The sequence below is a fragment of the Cherax quadricarinatus genome, chromosome 71 (assembly GCF_038502225.1).
Source record: "Cherax quadricarinatus isolate ZL_2023a chromosome 71, ASM3850222v1, whole genome shotgun sequence".
NCBI classification, from domain to species: Eukaryota; Metazoa; Arthropoda; class Malacostraca; order Decapoda; family Parastacidae; genus Cherax; species Cherax quadricarinatus.
Genome location: NC_091362.1, coordinates 6,156,556 through 6,178,819, shown reverse-complemented (window position 1 = coordinate 6,178,819; position 22,264 = coordinate 6,156,556). Strand labels below are relative to the sequence as shown.

Sequence of the window (22,264 nt, the reverse complement as noted above, 5' to 3'; positions counted from 1 at the left end):
CTAGGGATTGGCAGAGAGCATGCATAGTTCCTTTGTATAAAGGCAAAGGGGACAAAAGAGAGTGCAAAAATTAAAGGGGGAGAAGTCTGTTGAGTATACCTGGTAAAGTGTATGGTAAGGTTGTTATTGAAAGAATTAAGAGCAAGATGGAGAATAGGATAGCAGATGAACAAGGAGACTTTACGAAAGGTAGGGGGTGTGTGGACCAGGTGTTTACAGTGAAACATATAAGTGACCAGTATTTAGATAAGGCTAAAGAGGTTTTTGTGGCATTTATGGATTTGGAAAAGGCGTATGACAGGGTGGATAGAGGGGCAATGTGGCAGATGTTGCAGATGTATGGTATGGGAGGTAGGTTACTGAGAGCAGTGAAGAGCTTTTACGAGGATAGTGAGGCTCAAGTTAGAGTATGTAGGACATAGGGAGATTATTTCCCAGTAAAAGTAGGCCTTAGACAAGGATGTGTGATGTCACCGTGGTTCAATATATTTATAGATGGAATTGTAAGAGAAGTAAATGCGAGGGTCTTGGCAAGAGGCGTTGAGTTAAAAGATAAAGAATCACACATAAAGTGGGAGTTGTCACAGTTGCTCTTTGCTGATGACACTGTGCTCTTGGGTGATTCTGAAGAGAAGTTGCAGAGGTTGGTGGATGAATTTGGTAGGGTGTGTAAAAGAAGAAAATTGAAAGTGAATACAGGAAAGAGTAAGTTATGAGGATAACAAAAAGATTAGGTGATGAAAGATTGGATATCAGATTTGAGGGAGAGAGTATGGAGGAGGTGAATGTATTCAGATATTTGGGAGTGGACATGTCAGCGGATGGGTATATGAAAGATGAGGTGAATCATAGAATTGATGAGGGGAAAAGGGTGAGCGGTGCACTTAGGAGTCTGTGGAGACAAAGAACTTTGTCCTTGGAAGGAAAGAGGGGAATGTATGAGAGTATAGTTTTACCAACGCTCCTGTATGGGTGTGAAGCATGGGTGATGAATGTTGCAGCGAGGAGAAGGCTGGAGGCAATGGCAATGTCATGTCTGAGGGCAATGTGTGGTGTGAATATAATGCAGAGAATTCGTAGTTTGGAAGTTAGGAGAAAGTGCGGGATTGCCAAAACTGTTGTCCAGAGGGCTGAGGAAGGGTTGTTGAGGTGGTTCGGACATGTAGAGAGAATGGAGCGAAACAGAATGACTTCAAGAGTGTATCAGTCTGTAGTGGAAGGAAGGCGGGGTAGGGGTCGGCCTAGGAAAGGTTGGAGGGAGGGGGTAAAAGAGGTTTTGTGTGCGAGGGGCTTGGACTTCCAGCGGGCATGCGTGAGCATGTTTGATAGGAGTGAATGGAGACAAGTGGTTTTTAATACATGACGTGCTGTTGGAGTGTGAGCAAAGTAATATTTATGAAGGGATTCAGGAAAACCGGCAGGCCGGACTTGAGTCCTGGAGATGGGAAGTACAGTACCTCCACTCTGAAGGAGGGGTGTTAATGTTGCAGTTTAAAAACTGTAGTGTAAAGCACCCTTCTGGCAAGAAAGTGATGGAGTGAATGATGGTGAAAGTTTTTCTTTTTCAGGCCACCCTGCCTTGGTGGGAATTGGCCAGTGTGTTAATACTAATAAAAAAAATGTATGTATGTATATATATATATATATATATATATATATATATATATATATATATATATTTTTTCAACAAGTCGGCCGTCTCCCACCGAGGCAGTGTGACCCAAAAAAGAAAGAAAATCCCCAAAAAGAAAATACTTTCATGATCATTCAACACTTTCACCACACTCACACATTATCACTGTTTTTGCAGAGGTGCTCAGAATACAACAGTTTAGAAGCATATACGTATAAAGATACACAACATATCCCTCCAAACTGCCAATATCCCAAACCCCTCCTTTAAAGTGCAGGTATTGTACTTCCCATTTCCAGGACTCAAGTCCGACTATATGAAAATAACCGGTTTCCCTGAATCCCTTCACTAAATATTACCCTGCTCACACTCCAACAGATCGTCAGGTCCCAAGTATTATTCGTCTCCATTCACTCCTATCTAACACGCTCATGCACGCTTGCTGGAAGTCCAAGCCCCTCGCCCACAAAACCTCCTTTACCCCTCTCTCCAACCCTTTCGAGGACGACCCCTACCCCTCTTTCCTTCCCCTATAGATTTATATGCTTTCCATGTCATTCTACTTTGATCCATTCTCTCTAAATGACCAAACCACCTCAACAACCCCTCTTCTGCCCTCTGAATAATGCTTTTATTAACTTCACACCTTCTCCTAATTTCCACACTCCGAATTTTCTGCATAATATTTACACCACACATTGCCCTTAGACAGGACATCTCCACTGCCTCCAACTGTCTCCTTGCTGCTGCATTTACCACCCAAGCTTCACATCCATATAAGAGTGTTGGTACTACTATACTTTCATACATTCCCTTCTTTGCCTCCATATATACCTCAACGCACCACTCACCTTTTTTCCCTCATCAGTTCTATGATTAACCTCATCCTTCATAAATCCATCCGCCGACACATCAACTCCCAAGTATCTGAAAACATTCACTTCTTCCATACTCCTCCCCAATTTGATATCCAATTTTTCTTTATCTAAATCATTTGACACCCTCATCACCTTACTCTTTTCTATGTTCACTTTCAATTTTCTACCTTTACACACATTCCCAAACTCATCCACTAACCTTTGCAATTTTTCTTTAGAATCTCCCATAAGCACAGTATCATCAGCAAAAAGTAACTGTGTCAATTCCCATTTTGAATTTGATTCCCCAAAATTTAATCCCACCCCTCTCCCGTGCACCCTAGCATATACTTCCTTTACAACCCCATCTATAAATATATTAAACCACCATGGTGACATTACACATCCCTGTCTAAGACCTACTTTTACCGGGAAGTAGTCTCCCTCTCTTCTACACACCCTAACCTGAGCCTCACTATCCTCATAAAAACTCTTTACAGCATTTAATAACTTACCACCTATTCCATATACTTGCAACATCTGCCACATTGCTCCTCTATCCACTCTATCATATGCCTTTTCTAAATCCATAAATGCAATAAAAACTTCACTACCTTTATCTAAATACTGTTCACATATATGCTTCAATGCAAACACTTGATCTATACATCTCCTACCCACTCTGAAACCTCCTTGCTCATCCACAATCCTACATTCTGTCTTACCTCTAATTCTTTCAATTATAACCCTACCATACACTTTTCCTGGTATACTCAGTAAACTTATTCCTCTATAATTTTTACAGTCTCTTTTGTCCCCTTTCCCTTTATATAAAGGGACTATACATGCTCTCTGCCAATCCCTAGGTACCTTCCCCTCTTTCATACATTTATTAAACAAAAGTGCCAACCACTCCAACACTATATCCCCCCCTGCTTTTAACATTTCTGTCATGATCCCATCAGTTCCAGCTGCTTTACCCCCTTTCATTTTACGTAATGCCTCACGTACCTCTCCCACATTCACATTCTGCTCTTCTTCACTCCTAAAAGATGGTATACCGCCCTGACCAGTGCATGAAATTACTGCCTCTGTTTCTTCCTTAACATTTAAAAGTTCCTCAAAATATTCTCGCCATCTACCTAATACCTCCATCTCCCCATCTACTAACTCCCCTACTCTGTTTTTAACTGACAAATCCATACTTTCCCTAGGCTTTCTTAACTTGTTTAACTCACTCCAAAATTTTTTCTTATTTTCATTAAAATTTCTTGACAGTGCCTCTCCCACTATATCATCTGCTCTCCTTGTGCACTCTCTCACCACTCTCTTTACCTTTCTTTTACTCTCCATATACTCTGCTCTTCTTATAACACTTCTGCTTTGTAAAAACCTCTCATAAGCTACCTTTTTCTCTTTTATCACACCCTTTACTTCATCATTCCACCAATCACTCCTCTTTCCTCCTGCCCCCACCCTCCTATAACCACAAACTTCTGCCCCACATTCTAATACTGCATTTTTAAAACTATTCCAACCCTCTTCACCCCCCCCCCCCCCCCACTACTCATCTTTGCACTAGCCCACCTTTCTGCCAATAGTCACTTATATCTCACCCGAACTTACTCCTCCCTTAGTTTATACACTTTCACCTCCCTCTTACTTGTTGTTGCCACCTTCCTCTTTTCCCATCTACCTCTTACTCTAACTGTAGCTACAACTAAATAATTATCCGATATATCAGTTGCCCCTCTATAAACATGTACATCCTGGAGCCTACCCATCAACCTTTTATCCACCAATACATAATCTAATAAACTACTTTCATTACATGCTACATCATACCTTGTATATTTATTTATCCTCTTTTTCATAAAATATGTATTACTTATTACCAAATCTCTTTCTACACATAGCTCAATTAAGGGCTCCCCATTTACATTTACCCCTGGCATCATTACTCTCACACTTGGTTCAAAACTCCCCACGCATTCACTCAACATTTCCCAAAATCTCTCTCTCTCCTCTACACTTCTCTCTTCTCCAGGTGCATATAAACTTACTATAACCCACTTTTCACATCCAACCTTTATTTTACTCCACATAATCCTTTAATTAATACATATATAGTTCCTCTTTTCCTGCCATATCTTATCCTTCAACATTATTGCTACTCCTTCTTTAGCTCTAACTCTCTTTGGAACCCCTGACCTAATCCCATTTATTCCTCTCCACTGAAACTCTCCCACCCCTTCAGCTTTGTTTCACTTAAAGCCAGGACATCCAGCTTCTTCTCATTCATAACATCCACAATCATCTCTTTCTTATCATTTGCACAACATCCACGCACATTCAGACTTCCCACTTTGACAATTTTCTTATTATTATTCTTTTTAGTAATTATTACAGGAAAAGGTGTTACTAGCCCATTGTTCCCGGCATTTTAGTTGACTTTTACAACACGCATGGCTTACAGAGGAAAGATTCTTATTCCACTTCCCCATGGATATAAAAGGAAAAGTAATAAGACCAAGAACTATTAAGATAAAATCAAAGAAAACTCAGATGAGTGTGTATAAATAAACATGTACATGTATGTGTAGTGTGACCAAAGTGTAAGTAGAAGTAGTAAGACGTATCTGTAATCTTGCATATTTATGAGACAGACAAAAGACACCAGCAATCCTACCATCATGTAAAACAATTATTTTGTTGCATTTTTACTAATACAATATAAACTATAATTTAAAATAATCCCCTCTTCTAGGCTACAATACGTAGATTGCTGAACAAGCTGGACTGTTGGTATGATTGTTTCTGCTGTCTAGTTAAGGTAGTCCATGCACTCACAAGTTCACTACCACAAGCTCCTCTGGGACGACAGGTAAACAGTCTTTGTATATATGTACATAAATTTCTGAGATATTCCTTTTGGTTCATACATTGAAGTATGTACTCACTTCCACAAGCTCTTGTGGGGTGACAGATAGCCTATTTGTACAGTATAAAGTTTGCTATATTCCTGGTGCTATATGCCTTGTGCTATATGCCTTGTGCTATATGTGCCTTGCAATATATTCCTTCTGGTATATTTCTTGTATATTCCATGTGGTATATTCCTTTTTACATATTTCATGTGGTATATCCCTTTTGGTATATTCCTTATGGTTCATACACTAACATGCTTACTACCAGACAGTCCTCAGAGGCAACAGGTAAGTAATATGTATAAACTTTGAAATATTCTTTACAAATATCTCGGGCAAATAACCAGAATAAATATTGGGGCTGCCATTACTTGCTGAATTATTTCATGTAGTATTTTGGTATTATGTATATATAATAGATGCTCTCTTTGCATTGCAACCCACTATTTTAAATACAAAATCTCAATGTACTGTTTGCAAAGATATAAAATAATTTTTTTTTTTTCAACAAGTCGGCAGTCTCCCACCGAGGCAGGGTGACCCAAAAAAGAAAGAAAATCCCCAAAAAGAAAATACTTTCATCATCATTCAACACTTTCACCACACTCACACATTATCACTGTTTTTGCAGAGGTGCTCAGAATACAACAGTTTAGAAGCATACACATATAAAGATACACAACATATCCCTCCAAACTGCCAATATATAAATAAATAAATATGTCATGTAGTGTTTGTTTATAACATGCAGTGTTTAGTTTGAATATGTAGTGTTTATTTATGGCATGTAGTGTTTAGTTATAACATGTAGTGTTTAGTTATAACAAGTAGTGTTTAGTTATAACATGTAGTGTTTAGTTATAACATGTAGTGTTTAGTTATAACATGTAGTGTTTAGTTATAACATGTAGTGTTTAGTTATAACATGTAGTGCTTAGTTATAACAAGTAGTGTTTAGTTATAACATGTAGTGCTTAGTTATAACATGTAGTGTTTAGTTATAACATGTAGTGCTTAGTTATAACATGTAGTGTTTAGTTATAATAAGTAGTGTTTAGTTATAACATGTTGTGTTTAGTTATAACATGTAGTGTTTAGTTATAACATGTAGTGCTTAGTTTTAGCATGTAGTGTTTAGGTTTTACATGTAGTGTTTAGTTTTTACATGTAGTGCTTAGTTTTTACATGTAGTGTTTAGTTTTTACATGTAGTGTTTAGTTTTAACATGTACTGTTTAGTTTTTACATGTAGTGTTTAGTTTTAACATGTACTGTTTAGTTTTTACATGTAGTGTTTAGTTTTTACATGTAGTGCTTAGTTTTTACATGTAGTGTTTAGTTTTTACATGTAGTGCTTAGTTTTAACATGTAGTGTTTAGTTTTAGCATGTAGTGTTTAGTTTTAACATGTAGTGCTTAGTTTTAACATGTAGTGTTTAGTTTTAACATGTAGTGCTTAGTTTTTACATGTAGTGCTTAGTTTTAACATGTAGTGCTTAGTTTTTATGTGTAGTGCTTAGTTTTAACATGTAGTGCTTAGTTTTTATGTGTAGTGCTTAGTTTTAACATGTAGTGCTTAGTTTTTATGTGTAGTGCTTAGTTTTAGCATGTAGTGTTTAGTTTTAACATGTAGTGCTTAGTTTTTATGTGTAGTGCTTAGTTTTAACATGTAGTGCTTAGTTTTTATGTGTAGTGCTTAGTTTTAACATGTAGTGCTTAGTTTTTATGTGTAGTGCTTAGTTTTAGCATGTAGTGTTTAGTTTTAACATGTAGTGCTTAGTTTTTATGTGTAGTGCTTAGTTTTAACATGTAGTGCTTAGTTTTTATGTGTAGTGCTTAGTTTTAACATGTAGTGCTTAGTTTTAACATGTAGTGCTTAGTTTTTATGTGTAGTGCTTAGTTTTAACATGTAGTGCTTAGTTTTTATGTGTAGTGCTTAGTTTTAACATGTAGTGTTTAGTTTTAGCGTGCAGTGTTTCATCATTAATATAACATGTAGTGTTTCATTACCCTAGCCAAAAAAATTTAACTTTTTATCCAGTTCAGAAATCAAATTTGTTGTTTTAAGTTAACTTTGATGTATTGATTATGTATCTGTGTTTGTTCACTCCTACACAAGTTTATTTCTTATATCTTACTATCAGTATTGTGCCTATTTATGGTCACTGTCTAACAGTCATAAACATAGGCATTGTAAATATGCACGCCAATAAGTATGTCTTGAACAGACTATGTATTTGCTTGTTCAGCTTCAAGAAGTAACGGAGCAACTTTTGTATGGAGGACAGTACCTTTTAACATACCACCAAAAACATAAAGAATTTGTTAAATTATTCTGATGTTTCCATTCTTTAATGACTGGCCAGAAAATTCACTGCATTTAAATTCGATAAAGAATGTTTGGAAACTTATTATGCATAAGATTCATGGCATGGCTGTAGCCTCTTACTCCCAAAATCAAGAGTGCCATTAACCTTTTCATTGTTGCGACTCCTAAAATTAAAAGTGCTGACAGTGTTGCAGTTTAAACAAAAAACTTCTGAAATGGTAGAGAATCTTTCTCTGAAGGTAATAACATTGAAAATGCAAAATGTGATAGAAAACTTACTATTTTAAGCCAATTCCACTCCCCAGTTTGTCCATACTAGTTATTTCACTAACATCCCCTCTCTAAATTGAGTACAAGAAACTGCCTATTCAGCTATTTAAACAGCCCTATTAAATTTGGTCAATTTTACACTAAATTCAACAAATTCCATTTTAACCCTTTGACTGTCACGGCCGTATATATACGTCTTACGAGGTACAGTATTTGACGTATATATACTCATAAATTCTAGCGGCTTCAAATCAAATAGGAGAAAGCTGGTAGGCCCACATGTGAGAGAATGGGTCTGTGTGGTCAGTGTGCACCATATAAAAAAATCCTGGAGCATGCAGTGCATAATGAGAAAAAAAAACTGACCGTTTTTTTTTTTTTTTTTAATTGCCGACTTTGTGGTCCAATTTCGTATAGTATTTATGGCTGTATTCTCGTTTTCTTGGTCTCATTTGATAGAATGGAAAACATATTATAGAAATAGTGGTGATTTTGATTGATTTTACTTTTAAAAGAACCTGGAAATGGAGCTCAAAGTAGGGGAAATGTTTGATTTTTGCCAATGTTCAAAAGTAAACAAATGATGTCATTGTCCAATAAATGTCCAACTAGCCATTCTAATATGCAGTCATGAATGGGTTGATGTTATTTATACAATTATTACAGTATTGCAGTAGTCTGCATAATAGTAAGTCTTCTATTTTTGGTTTGAATAAAAATTCAAAATAGAAAGCAAGAGTAATATCAGAAGGGCCTGGAGACATGACTGATGAACAAAGAAAATGTTATTTTAGAGCCAGGAATGTCTGCAGTGTTCATTCTGGACCTTATTTTTAAGTTGTCATATTTTTTAATTTTCGTGAAATTGGCCAAATTGCAAATTTCTGACCACATTATTGGGTAGTTGAAATCGGTAAATAGGCAGTTTCTTGTACTTAATCGATAGAAAAAATGGAGTTCTAAAGAAATAGCTATGAGTTTGGTCGACTGGAACAACGGAATTAGCCGAAAATAGGGCTCAAAGTGGGCGAAATCGCAGATTTGTAAATATCGCCGAGGTCGTTAACTTCGCGAGAGCATAATTCCATCAGTTTTCCATCAAATTTCGTTTTTTGGTGTCATTACAATCGGGAAAAGATTCTCTATCATTTCATAAGAATTTTTTTTTTTTTTTTTTTTTTTTTTAATTTTGCGACACCAGGAGACACCTCAGGATTGGGGGTTGCGACAGTCAAGGGGTTAAATACAGTCCACTAAAGCAACCTATCCTTTGTTCAGTAATCATGTCTCCAGACCTTTCCTATATAACACTTGCCCTCTATTTTTAATCCAGCATCACAGAATTTGAAGTTTTACCGTGTTTTGGATGATAAAATATAACCAAGAATGATTGGTCATGGTTTAGGCCCTCCCAGTAACTGAAGTAGACTTAGTGAAAAAAATAAAAAACAGACTTTGAAAATCCCCCAAAATCTAATATTTTTGCTACTTTGAGCCCTAATTCAAGCTACTTTACTTCCAGTCCTGAAACCAACCAAAATCATCTCTGTTGCACTAGTATGTCTTTCATTCTGTTGATACCAAGAAACGGTCAATAAAATAAAAAAATCGCCTTAGAAAACCCCTCAAGGCCAATGTCTTAACCAAACACAAGGTCAGGGGTTTGCTTTTCCCCATCATGCACTACATAAAACAGGATTTTTGTTATTCTGTGCACACTCACATTATTATACCTTGTTGTGTTTCATTATTGTACCATGCAGTCTCTCATTATTGTACTATGTACACTGTTTCATTTTTGCATGCAGTGTTTCATTATTATACCATACAGTGTTCCATTATTAAACTGGGAAGAATAAAAAAAGAGATCAGAAACAGTGTCACTTGGAGGCAAACAAAATTCTAACTGTCAAGAAAAACAACCTAGAAGTAACCATTACTCTAAATATTGAAACACACACACACAATAACATTAGTAATTAATACCAACAAAGTATTTTAAAAAAGACATGAGCAAACACTATTACATGTTTATTAGAAAATGTTTCGGTCCTGGGACCTTGATCACTTCTAACCCAAGACCAAAATGTTTTCTGATAAATATGACCTAGTGTTTGCTCACATGTCCTTTTAAACCAAGATTAGTAGTGCATACTAAGCTTGCAGATGTTAGGACGACATTCTGCTAACTAACAGAGTAATTCAGTTTTCAATCTGTAAGTGCCTATGTTCTGGTGGGTCCCACTTTACAATGCTTCACTTAAGGGCATTTCACTAATGCATCAGTTTTCAATTATACCCATTCTTCATTTATTCAGACTCCTACAGTAAATGTATTCACCACTCACTATAAGGTAAGGACAAAAATATTTTAAGATAAATAACGTATTTACTATAGTATGTGCATTTTTAGGCCTGTGCTATTACTCACTTAATATATGATAGTGTAAACATGTTATCAGGCTTTTTATGTGTGTTTGAAAGTGATAAAAGGCTGTTTCACTTTACAGCAATTTTCTCTCTACTGCAGTAGCCCAAAACTTAACCTGCTGCATAGCGGGGTCTGCCTGTATCAAGTCTATTAAGCTACAATAAGAGTCACAGAAGTTATTCAAGAAAGAAATTGATGGGCAGATTGTATTTATTTTTATTTTGAGTAAGATTTCAAGACAGTTATGAAAGACTAATTTGAAAAGTGCAAAATCTAGAAGGAATAAAACCCAGAAAGTTAGCAGATGATAAATTTTCTGTTTGAAAGGAATGTGCAAACAGTGATTCAAGATCAGTCACTCCTGGGTCGGTGTCACCAACAGGAATCAGTGCTTGCTCAGATAATGTTCTTTTTTTACCCAGCATATAACAACTTCCCAGAAGGAATTAATAAGCCTTATAAAGGTGTAGCTTTTATGAAAATATTCAGGGAAACTGGATTTAAATGCTGAAGGTGGGAAGGGCAGTGCCTGCAGTCAGGCAGAGGGGTGGGCATGTTGCAGTCAGAGGGTAATCTGAATTGTGATGTCAGCACACTTCCTGAAAGACAGCGATTGAATGAGTGATGGTTAATGTGTTTTCTTTGGGTCGCCCTGCCTTAGCAGGAGACAGCCATTGAGGTAAAAAAAAGAAAATGACCATGTTTGAGAATGACGAGAATGACAAAGATCCTAAGCAAGATAACCAATTAAAATTGCTAAATCCCTGCATAGGTTTAGGAAGTCGAGCAACAGTTATATTTTATTTTTTATTATCACACCGGCCGATTCCCACCAAGGCAGGGTGGCCCGAAAAAGAAAAACTTTCACCATCATTCACTCCATCACTGTCTTGCCAGAAGGGTGCTTTACACTACAGTTTTTAAACTGCAACATTAACACCCCTCCTTCAGAGTGCAGGCACTGTACTTCCCATCTCCAGGACTCAAGTCCGGCCCGCCGGTTTCCCTGAATCCCTTCATAAATGTTACCTTGCTCACACTCCAACAGCACGTCAAGTATTAAAAACCATTTGTCTCCATTCACTCCTATCAAACACGCTCACGCATGCCTGCTGGAAGTCCAAGCCCCTCGCACACAAAACCTCCTTTACCCCCTCCCTCCAACCCTTCCTAGGCCGACCCCTACCCCGCCTTCCTTCCACTACAGACTGATACACTCTTGAAGTCATTCTGTTTCGCTCCATTCTCTCTACATGTCCGAACCACCTCAACAACCCTTCCTCAGCCCTCTGGACAACAGTTTTGGTAATCCCGCACCTCCTCCTAACTTCCAAACTACGAATTCTCTGCATTATATTCACACCACACATTGCCCTCAGACATGACATCTCCACTGCCTCCAGCCTTCTCCTCGCTGCAACATTCATCACCCACGCTTCACACCCATATAAGAGCGTTGGTAAAACTATACTCTCATACATTCCCCTCTTTGCCTCCAAGGACAAAGTTCTTTGTCTCCACAGACTCCTAAGTGCACCACTCACTCTTTTTCCCTCATCAATTCTATGATTCACCTCATCTTTCATAGACCCATCCGCTGACACGTCCACTCCCAAATATCTGAATACATTCACCTCCTCCATACTCTCTCCCTCCAATCTGATATTCAATCTTTCATCACCTAATCTTTTTGTTATCCTCATAACCTTACTCTTTCCTGTATTCACCTTTAATTTTCTTCTTTTGCACACCCTACCAAATTCATCCACCAATCTCTGCAACTTCTCTTCAGAATCTCCCAAGAGCACAGTGTCATCAGCAAAGAGCAGCTGTGACAACTCCCACTTTGTGTGTGATTCTTTATCTTTTAACTCCACGCCTCTTGCCAAGACCCTCGCATTTACTTCTCTTACAACCCCATCTATAAATATATTAAACAACCACGGTGACATCACACATCCTTGTCTAAGGCCTACTTTTACTGGGAAAAAATTTCCTTCTTTCCTACATACTCTAACTTGAGCCTCACTATCCTCGTAAAAACTCTTCACTGCTTTCAGTTGAATGATAGAATTTAAAGGAAATAAGCACCATGTAATAGAAATAAAAGAATGTAAAAATATGCTACATGAACAATAAAAATTGTGTAACAAAATATCACATTGGGCAAAGAGAGGGACCTAGGAATCATCACTAACAAAAGGTTATCATTGGAAGATCATAGCAGTATTAATGAAACTGTGAGAAATTTGTAAGAGACACTGGCTAACTGTAAACAACCTTTAACCCTATGCCTTTTCCACTGGGTCCAAGAATTTAAAAAAATGCTATTTTTTTACTATGAAATGGTAGAGAATCTTTTTCTGAAGGCAATAAAACAAAAAGTACAAAATTTGATGGAAAACTGGCAATATTATACTATCACAAATTTTACTGCGTCAGTGATATTTACACATCGGTGATTTTGCCCACTTTGACTCCTATTTTAGGACAATTACATTATTCCAGTCAATCAGATTCTTAAGCTATTTCACTAGTATTACTTCTGTTTTATCGATTGAGAACAAGAAAGTGCCCAGTCAACTATTTCAACTACCCAACAAAGTGATCAGAAATTGGTAATTTGGCCAATTTCACACAAAATTCATAATATTCCAGTTTCAACCTCTTCAAGGGGGCTCCTTGGCGTGGTGAAGAGGCTCTTGGTCTGAGGAATTAGACCTGTCGGTCTCCTTCCTCAGACCGAACCTAATTACCTACAATCCCGCCTTCCCTCTCCCATCCTCCCCATCCTCCCCTTTTTCCTTTCCTCCTCCTCCTCCCCACCCCTCCCTTTTGCCCTTCCTTTTTGGCCTTTGGGATTTTTTCCCACAGTCGCACTAGTTCCTAGGTAGGGGAAAGGGTACCGGGGTCCATCCCATTCCGTTGAGGTTCTTGGCGGTGGCGTAGTTTGCCGTGGAATCTGGATCGCCTGGGGATGTCCCGATCCCTCTCCGGTATCCTGGAGAGTGGCTTTGGGTGTCTTTCGGGCGACGGGTGTATCTCTGGAAGCCACCTTTCGGATTCTGGGGGTGGGGGCCGAAGGAGGTATGCTTTGTGGCGGATATCCGGCTGCCCTCTCTTTTGTCCACTGAGGTAGCTCGGCAGATGTGAGGTTGCTATCCCGGATTGCTGGTTTACTGGCATGATGGGTAGGGTATGGCACGGGTTCCATGCTGCATCTGCGCTACTTGCGGTGCTGAGGTCCTCTTGGGCACGGAGGGGGATTTCTGGTCCTTTCATTCCTCCTAGGAACTATCCCTCCCTGGTCCCCCCTTTTTTTATTATTTTTTTATTTTTATTTTCTTCTTTCTTTTTTTTCTTAAAAACAAAAAGAAAGAAGTAACCTAACCATGGAAGCCCTAGTCCATGAACCTGCTACCCCCGGGCCCCTTCTTGATACCGCACCCCGTTCTGACCCCGCCTCGTCTTTGGACCACTCTTCAGACACTCCTAATGCCTCTGTACCTCTTGCCGGTGCTGTTTCCTCACCCGCTTCAGGTACTGAGGTCTCGACTGACTCCTTCGATTTATCTGACCTCCTCTCTCCTTTGATTATGCTTCCGGCCTCTCCCTCTACGGTGCGGCAATTTTCGAATCGCCGGCCCGTTCCACATCTGACCAACTCTGGTCCCACGCCTAAACGCCAACGACAGTTACCTGCTGATGATACTTCTTCACCTTCTCGTTCTTCTCAGAAAAGATCGACACGTCCTGCACTCCCTTTCCACGCTCAGTTTCAGAATGCACAATGGACTAAATTCTTCACTTTACGACCGACTTCCTCTATTACCTATCTTTCCAACCATAGTATTGGCAAGGCACTCCTACGCCATGTTGGTAAAGATATTTCTTTTCATGCTCTTAAGAGCGGTACGTGCATCATCACTGTACAGATTGCTACCCAAGCTCATGATCTTTCTCTTCTTTCCCATATCGATACTGTTCCTGTCACTATTGAAAAACATCATTCCCTCAATTCTTGTAGTGGTACCGTCATTCTGCCCCATACCATAGTTCAACAAAATTTCTAGACATGTGGCAATGACATTCTTGAGCAGCTGGAACTCCAAGATCTCCCAATCCTCAAGGTAGACACTTATGTTCTTCCTGCCCGCGGGCAGAGACAATACCCTGGTAATGTGGCTCGTTTAACTTTTGACAGTCATGAACTCCCATCCTCAGTTTATGTAGCAGGACATCGGTTACAAGTTCGAAAGGTGATCCCTACACCGCAACAGTGTAGAAATTGCTGGCGATTTGGCCATCCAGCGAAATATTGCAGATCTATAGCCGAATGCCCAGTCTGTGGTGCCGATGGCCATTCTAATATGTCTTGCAATTGACCTCCCTCTTGCCTTAATTGTCATGAGGCTCACCCTTCGTACTCTCGCCGTTGCCAAGTCTACTTAAATGAGCGGGAAATCCGTTACCTCAAAGAGGCAGAAGGTCTCCCTTATGCCATGGCAGTTTCTCATCTCCGCCTCCATGGGAGACTACCTCGTGTTTCTTATTCCCTTGTTTCAAAACGTCCCCCCACTTCTGGGGGGTCCCATCTTCTGCAGCCTCCTCTGTGGTTACCTCTCCCATAGTCACTCCTGTATCTAATTCTTTTGCTGTCCTGGGCTCAGACGTCCCTACTTCAACGCCTCAGTCTGTTCTCACTTCTTCGTGTTCTCCCTCACAAGCCTCGGTACCGACGAGATCTCGTACGACACCTCCTCCCAATCGCCCCTCTACTTCTCAGAAGTCAAAAAAAGGTCCTTTAACCCCTCCTTCCCTTCTTCCACCTCCTCATTTTACCTTCCCTGTCTCTGTACCTGGTTCTTCTCCTCTCACTGGCTCTGTTACAAGTGTAGAGGTTCACCCTCCTCCTCGTACTGTACCTTCCTCCCCCTGTTCCCTCCCAAGTTTCTTCCTCTTCTGCCACCTCCCAGGTTTCTGCCTCTTCTGTCCCCTTCCACACTTCTTCTCCAGTTCCCTCCACCCTTTCGCCCCCCCCCCCCTACCTTGGTACAGTCCATTACAGTTCCAATCTTTACTCATCCTCCCCCTACCATCTCCAATATTGTCTCCCATACGGCGTCTCTGAATTCTGAAACACTCGAAGCAATCTCTGAATATATTGCAGAGACCAAACCATCAATGGACACTGATACACCCTCCGCTCCTCTCTTCTCTCCTCCATCTGCGCAACTCCTTTCTTCGCAGTGCACCGTTCCTTCGCTGCTTGAATGTTTTCCGCTGCCACCGCATGTTGACTTTTCTAACCCCTCTAGTCCATAGGAACCCTTACCTGAGGATTTCAGGTATCTTTATCGTTGCCAATCATGGCCTATTTACAGTGGAATATACGTGGCCTCAGGGGTAATCGGGATGAGCTTCAGATGCTACTCTCCCAGTTTTCCCCTGTTGGTGTTTGCTTACAGGAACCAAAATTACACTCTGCTGTTATCTATCCCATCCCAGGCTATAATTTATTGTATTCTTCAGATCCTTTTCCTGAGGGGACCTTTAATGAAAGTGCCCTTCTACGCACTGATATTCCGTACCATCAGCTATTTGTTCATACTTCGCTGCATTACACAGCAGCCCGTATCCACTTGCATAGGTGGTATACGATCTGTTCTTTATCTCTCTCCTTCTCGGGCATTATCTATCCCGGATATTGCCTTTCTTGTTTCGTCATTACCGCCACCACTTCTGTTACTTGGAGATTTTAATGCCCATCATTTCCTCTGGGGGGGGGGTGTCTCACTTTGATTCCCATGGCATTCAGTTAGAGGCTTTTCTTGCTACCCACCCCCTCCATGTTTTAAATACAGGTACTCGCACCCATTTTGATCCTCGGACTCTCACTCTCTCTTGCATCGATCTCTCAGTCTGCTCTTCCTCCGCCGCATTAGACTTCACCTGGTCTGTTCTCCCGGATTTACATGACAGCGATCATTTCCCAATCATTCTTACTTCCCCTTCATATTCACCACCTCTTCGTATCCCATGCTGGCAATTTGATCAGGCAAATTGGAACCTTTACTCAGAACTAACTGTTTTTTTTAGTGAGGTTCCTTCTTCGTCCTCCATTGATGAGCTTTTACACCTCTTCTCGTCCTCCGTTTTAACCGTAGCTTCTCATTCTATACCCCAAACTTCGGGCAGACATTCTCAGAAATGCGTGCCTTGGTGGTCTCCTGCTTGTGCTCATGCAGTATGCTTGAAACGCGCTGCGTGGGGCAGGCACTGGTACAATAGAACCACGGAGAGACTTTTTGATTTTAAGCAGAAGCGTGCGATCGCTCGCCGTGTCATCTGTGACACTAAACGCACTTGCTGGCGAGATTATGTCTCCACCATCACCTCTGCTTCCTTTATGAGTGCAGTCTCGAAAAAAGTACGAAAACTGAGTGGTAAATATTCTCCTGACCCGGCTCCTGTTCTGTGGGTTGCCGGTGTTGATATAGCAAACCCACTAGATGTTGCCAATGAAATTGGCAATCATCTGGTCCGTATTTCTCAGGGGTTCCATCTATGCCCCTCGTTTCTTTCCTCAAAGTCTGCCAGAGAGTTAGCACCCTTGGACTTTTCTTCTCTCAGAGAAGAACAGTATAATGTGCCTTTTACACTTCAAGAACTGGAGGTAACACTCTCAGCTTGCCGATCATCGGCAGCTGGGCCCAACGACATTCATATTTGTATGCTACAACATTTACATCAGTCAGCCCTTGCAGTCCTATTACGCCTTTTCAATCTTATTTGGTCACAAGGAGTTCTTCCACAGCTGTGGAAATCTGCCATTGTTCTCCCTTTCCGCAAACCGGGTACTACGGGACGTGAAGCCTCCCACTATCGTCCCATTGCTCTTACCAGTGCAGTTTGCAAAGTGATGGAACGCCTGGTAAATAGACGTTTAGTGTGGTATTTAGAGACACACAACAGTCTCTCCACTCGTCAATATGGCTTTCGTAAGGGACATTCTACCATAGACCCCTTACTACGCTTGGATACGTATGTTCATAATGCCTTTGCGAATAACCACTCAGTTATTGCCATATTTTTTGACCTTGAGAAGGCATATGACACAACTTGGAGGTATAACATTTTGGCCCAAGCCCACTCCTTTGGCCTCCGAGGCAATCTACCATCCTTCCTTAAGAACTTTTTAACTAACAGTCATTTCCGTGTTTGGGTTAATAATGTGCTCTCCCTGGACTTTATCCAAGCTGAAGGTGTCCCCCAGGGATGTTTTCTGAGCACAACACTTTTTCTCCTTGCTATAAATGATTTGGCCTCTAGTCTTCCATCAAATATTTGGTCATCACTCTGTTGATGACTTCGCTATTGCCTGTGCAGGCGCTGACTGTCACCTCATTACAGTTTCTCTCCAGCATGCGGTTGACCATGTTTCCAATTGGGCCACCACACATGGGTTTAAATTTTCCAGTACCAAAACTCGCCATATTTCTTTCACTAGACGCTCTGTCATCTCTGATCATCCTTTGTACCTCTATGGCTCCCGCATCCCTGAACGTGATACAGTCAGGTTTCTGGGCCTCCTCTTTGACCGTAGGTTATCCTGGAAACCTCACATTACCTCTCTGAAGGCTGAACCTTCTTAAAACCCTTGCTCATCTTTCATGGGGAGCTGATCGTTGAACTCTCCTTCGCCTACATTCCACCCTCATTTTATCGAAACTTGATTATGGTGACCAGATCTATTCAGCGGCCTCTCCTGCTACTCTCTCTAGCCTTAACCCCATTCATCACCAAAGATTACGTTTATGCCTTGGTGCTTTTCACTCTTCCCCTGTTGAGAGCCTCTATGCAGAAGCGAATGTTCCATCCTTATCCGATCGCCGTGATGCCCATTGCCTTCGCTACTATGTACGCTCTCATGATCTCTGCAATCCTTCCATTTATAGGATGATCACTGATATTGGTAGACATTCTTTATTTGTTCGTCGCCCCTGTTTACTCCATCCCTTCTCTCTTCGCCTACATTCGCTCTTGTCTTCTCTTCAATTACCACCTTTCTATGTTCATGTAGCATCTCACTTTTCCCTACCCCCCTGGGAAGTTAGCTGTTCGAGTCTGTTCTTTCTCTCTCCCTTGCTCGAAAGCCCAACTGTCTACGGTCGCTTCTCGCTCTCTTTTCCTTGACCACTTCCACTCTCATTCTCATACCATTGCAGTGTACACAGATGGCTCTAAGTCTTCTGACGGCGTAGGATTCGCAGCAGTGTTACCGGACAGCGTCGTACGAGGGCATTTACTATCTTCGGCTAGTATTTTTACTGCTGAATTGTATGCCATTCTTGCAGCACTTATCCGTATTGCATCTATGCCTGTGTCATCATTTGTGGTTGTCTCAGACTCCCTTAGTGCTTTACAGGCTATACAGAAATTTGATACACCTCACCCCTTAGTCCTCCGTATCCAACTTTGGCTACACTGCATCTTTACCAAGCATAAAGATATTGTTTTTTGTTGGGTCCCTGGTCATGTTGACTTACAGGGCAATGAACAGGCAGACACTGCTGCGCGGTCAGCAGTACATGACCTACCAGTTTCATATAGAGGTATTCCATTTACGGACCATTTTGCTGTAATAGCTACCCACCTTCACACCCGTTGGCAACAACATTGGTCTACTATGCTCGGTAACAAACTTCAATCTATTAAACCGAGTATAGGTTACTGGCCGTCTTCTTGTCACCAGTGTCGAGGTTGGGAGACTACTCTCTCCCGTCTTCGCATTGACCATACTCGTCTTACTCATGGATACCTCCGTCGTCGTCTTCGCTCTGCTGCTCTCTCTTTACCTTCCCTTCTCTCTGATGGACCCACCTTTCATCCGGATTCTCTCATTGACTTTTTGACAACAACTGACTGACTTCACAAACTCTGATGCCTTCAGCCCTTTCTACCTCAATCTCTTGCTACCCTCTACCCCCGCACTATCCCCTGCCCCACTGTTTTCTGTAACCTGATCATCCCTCCTCCCTTCTGCTGCCCAATACCCTCGCTTCCTTCCCTACCCTGCAGCGCTGTATAGCCCTTGTGGCTTAGCGCTTCTTTTTGATTATAATAATAATTCCAGTTTCAAAATAGGGTCCAGAATAAACAGTGTAGGCATTCCTGGCACTAAAATAACATTTCCTCTGTTTATTTATGTTTCCAGGCTTTACAGATAAATTCTTTTTTGATTTTTTATTTACATAAAGAATTTTTATTCTCACCAAAAAAATAGAAGATTTGCTGTTATGCAATATTGTAATAATTGTATAAATAATATCAGTGCATTTGTGAACACACATTTGACCCACCAGTTGATGTGTATTGGACATAATTATGGCGTCATTTGTTTACTCTTGATCAGCAAATTCGAATATTTCTGCTACTTTGAGTTCAATTTCAAGCTATTTTCAGTACTGAAACCAATCAAAATCTTCTCTATTTCTGTAACATATCTTCCAATCTATCAAATGAGACCAAGAAACTGCGAATACACCCGTAAAAACCATACGAAAATACACTGCAAAGTCTGTGTTTTAATCCAAAAACGCAGTCTCATTTTTTTTCATAATGCACTGTGTGCTGCAGGATTTGTTTTATATATGGTGCACACTTACCACATAGATCCATTCTCTCATATCTAGGCCCAAATTTACTGCTCACAGCTTATCTGAGTGAGCTGAGCTCATTGCACAGAACTATGTCCAAGGCATAGATCTATGCCTTGGACCCTCAATGGGTTAAATGTATAGATTGCTGTACACAACATTTGTTAGACCACAATTGGAATATGAAGCAGTGGTATGGTATCCACACCTAAACAGTAAGATGTGAATATTGAGACACTTGTGCAACATATGGGAATCTTCATTAAGGAAACGTTTTGCCACACAGTGGCTTCATCAGTCCAATACAGAGCAGAAAGGGGTAAGGAGAAGAGGAGTTTGAGGTAATCAGTCCCTCAGCCTGAGGGACTGATTACCTCAAACTCCTTCTCTCCTCATCCCTTTCTGCTTTGTATTAGACTGATGAAGCCACTGTGTGGCAAAATATTTCCTTAATAAAGATTTCCATATGTTGCACAAGTGTCTCAATATTCACATCTTACTGTTTAGGTGTGGATACTATCAATCTTTAACTTGTCGGTTTTCTGAACCATTTATCACAAAGATGTGAATACAGTATACTATAAAAAATCCGAAGATGAGCAGCTACAAAATGTCTTCCAGAGCTACTAAACAAGAATCATGAAGGAAGGATGAAAGCATTGTATATGACATCATCTGCCATTGAAAGCAAAAGAGAACATGATAACCATGTGTAAGATTGTACAGTGATACAGAGTAATTAACAAGGAAGACTTCCTAACATCAACTGGAAGAACAAAACATTGTAACTGAAAAGGAATGGGAAAGATTTTCTTTTGTATACCAACCACACAGTAGAGCAATAAACTAATTTGCAAGACCCTGGTAGTGATAGTATCAGAGAATCTCACTTTCAGAGAACCTTACAATGTATCTGCCACATCTGCTAGGAAAATAATAGGATGGATAATGAGAACCTTCAAAACTGGGGATGCCAAGCCCATGATGGTTGTCTTCAAATCACTTGTTCTCTCTAGGCTCGAATATTGCTGTACACTGATGGCCCCTTTCAAGGCAGGTGAAACTGCAGACCTGGAGAATGTACAGAGAACTTTCACAGCACGTATAAGTACAATAAAGCACCTAAATTGCTGGAAATGGTTGAAGTTCCTTGATTTATACTCTAATGAATGCAGGCAAAAAAGTATACCTGGAGAGGGTTTCAGGGGTCGATGCCTCCACGGCCCAGTCTGCGACCAGGTTTCATGGTGGATCAGGGCCTCAGGGCTGTTACTGTTGGCCGCACACAACCCAATGTATGAACCACATCCCAGCTGGCCAGGTACTGACTTTAGGTGCCTTCTTGAAGACAGCCAGGGGTCTATTGGTAATCTTTATGTATGCTGGGAGGCAGTTAAACAGTCTTGGGGCCCCTGACATTGTGCTGTCTCTTATCTTGCTAATGGCACCCCTGCTTTTCATTGGGGGAATGTTGCATCGTCTGCAGAGTCTTTTGCTTTCATAGGGAGTGATTTTTGTGTGCAAATTTGGTACTAATCCCTCTAGGATTTTCCAAGTGCATATAATCATGTACTATACATATCTCTCCCGCCTGCATTCTAGGGAGTGTAGGTTGAGGAACTTCAAGTGTTCCCAGTAATTGAGGTGTGTTATTGCAGTTGTGTGTACCATGAAGGTCCTCTGTACACTTTCTAGGTCAGCAATTTCACCTGCCTTGAAAGGTGCTGCTGATGGACAGCAATATTCCAGCCTACATAGAACAAGTGATCTGAAGTGACATCATGGGCTTGGCATCCCTAGTTTTGAAGGTTCTTATTATCCATCCTGTCATTTTTCGAGCAGATGCAGTTGATACAATGTTTTGGTCTTTGAAGGTGAGATCCTCTGACATGATCACTCCTAGGTCTTTTATATTAGTTTTTTGTTCTATTGTGTGGTGATAATATACACTTGGAAAATCCTAGAGGGACTAGTCCCAAATCTGCATACAAAAATCACTCCCTACAAAAGCAAAAGATTCGGTAGGAAATGCAACATCCCCCTTCCCCCATGAAAAGCAGGGTGCTGTGCTACGAGTATGCTAAGAGACAACACAAGTGTAAGGGGCCCAAGACTGTTCAACTATCTCCCAGCATACTTAAGGGGGATTACCAAAAGACC

The 22,264-nt window shown here is 40.6% G+C and overlaps 1 protein-coding gene across 1 annotated transcript in view; it reads left to right on the top strand.

Annotated features, from left to right (window-relative positions):
* Orc3 (origin recognition complex subunit 3) overlaps positions 1–22,264 on the top strand; it is a 92,877-nt gene that overhangs the window by 34,177 nt on the left and 36,436 nt on the right. Inside the window, exon 9 of the mRNA XM_070099974.1 lies at positions 5,258–5,374. Within this exon, the coding sequence (XP_069956075.1) occupies positions 5,258–5,374 (117 nt within the window). The remainder of the gene's footprint in view (positions 1–5,257; positions 5,375–22,264) is intronic.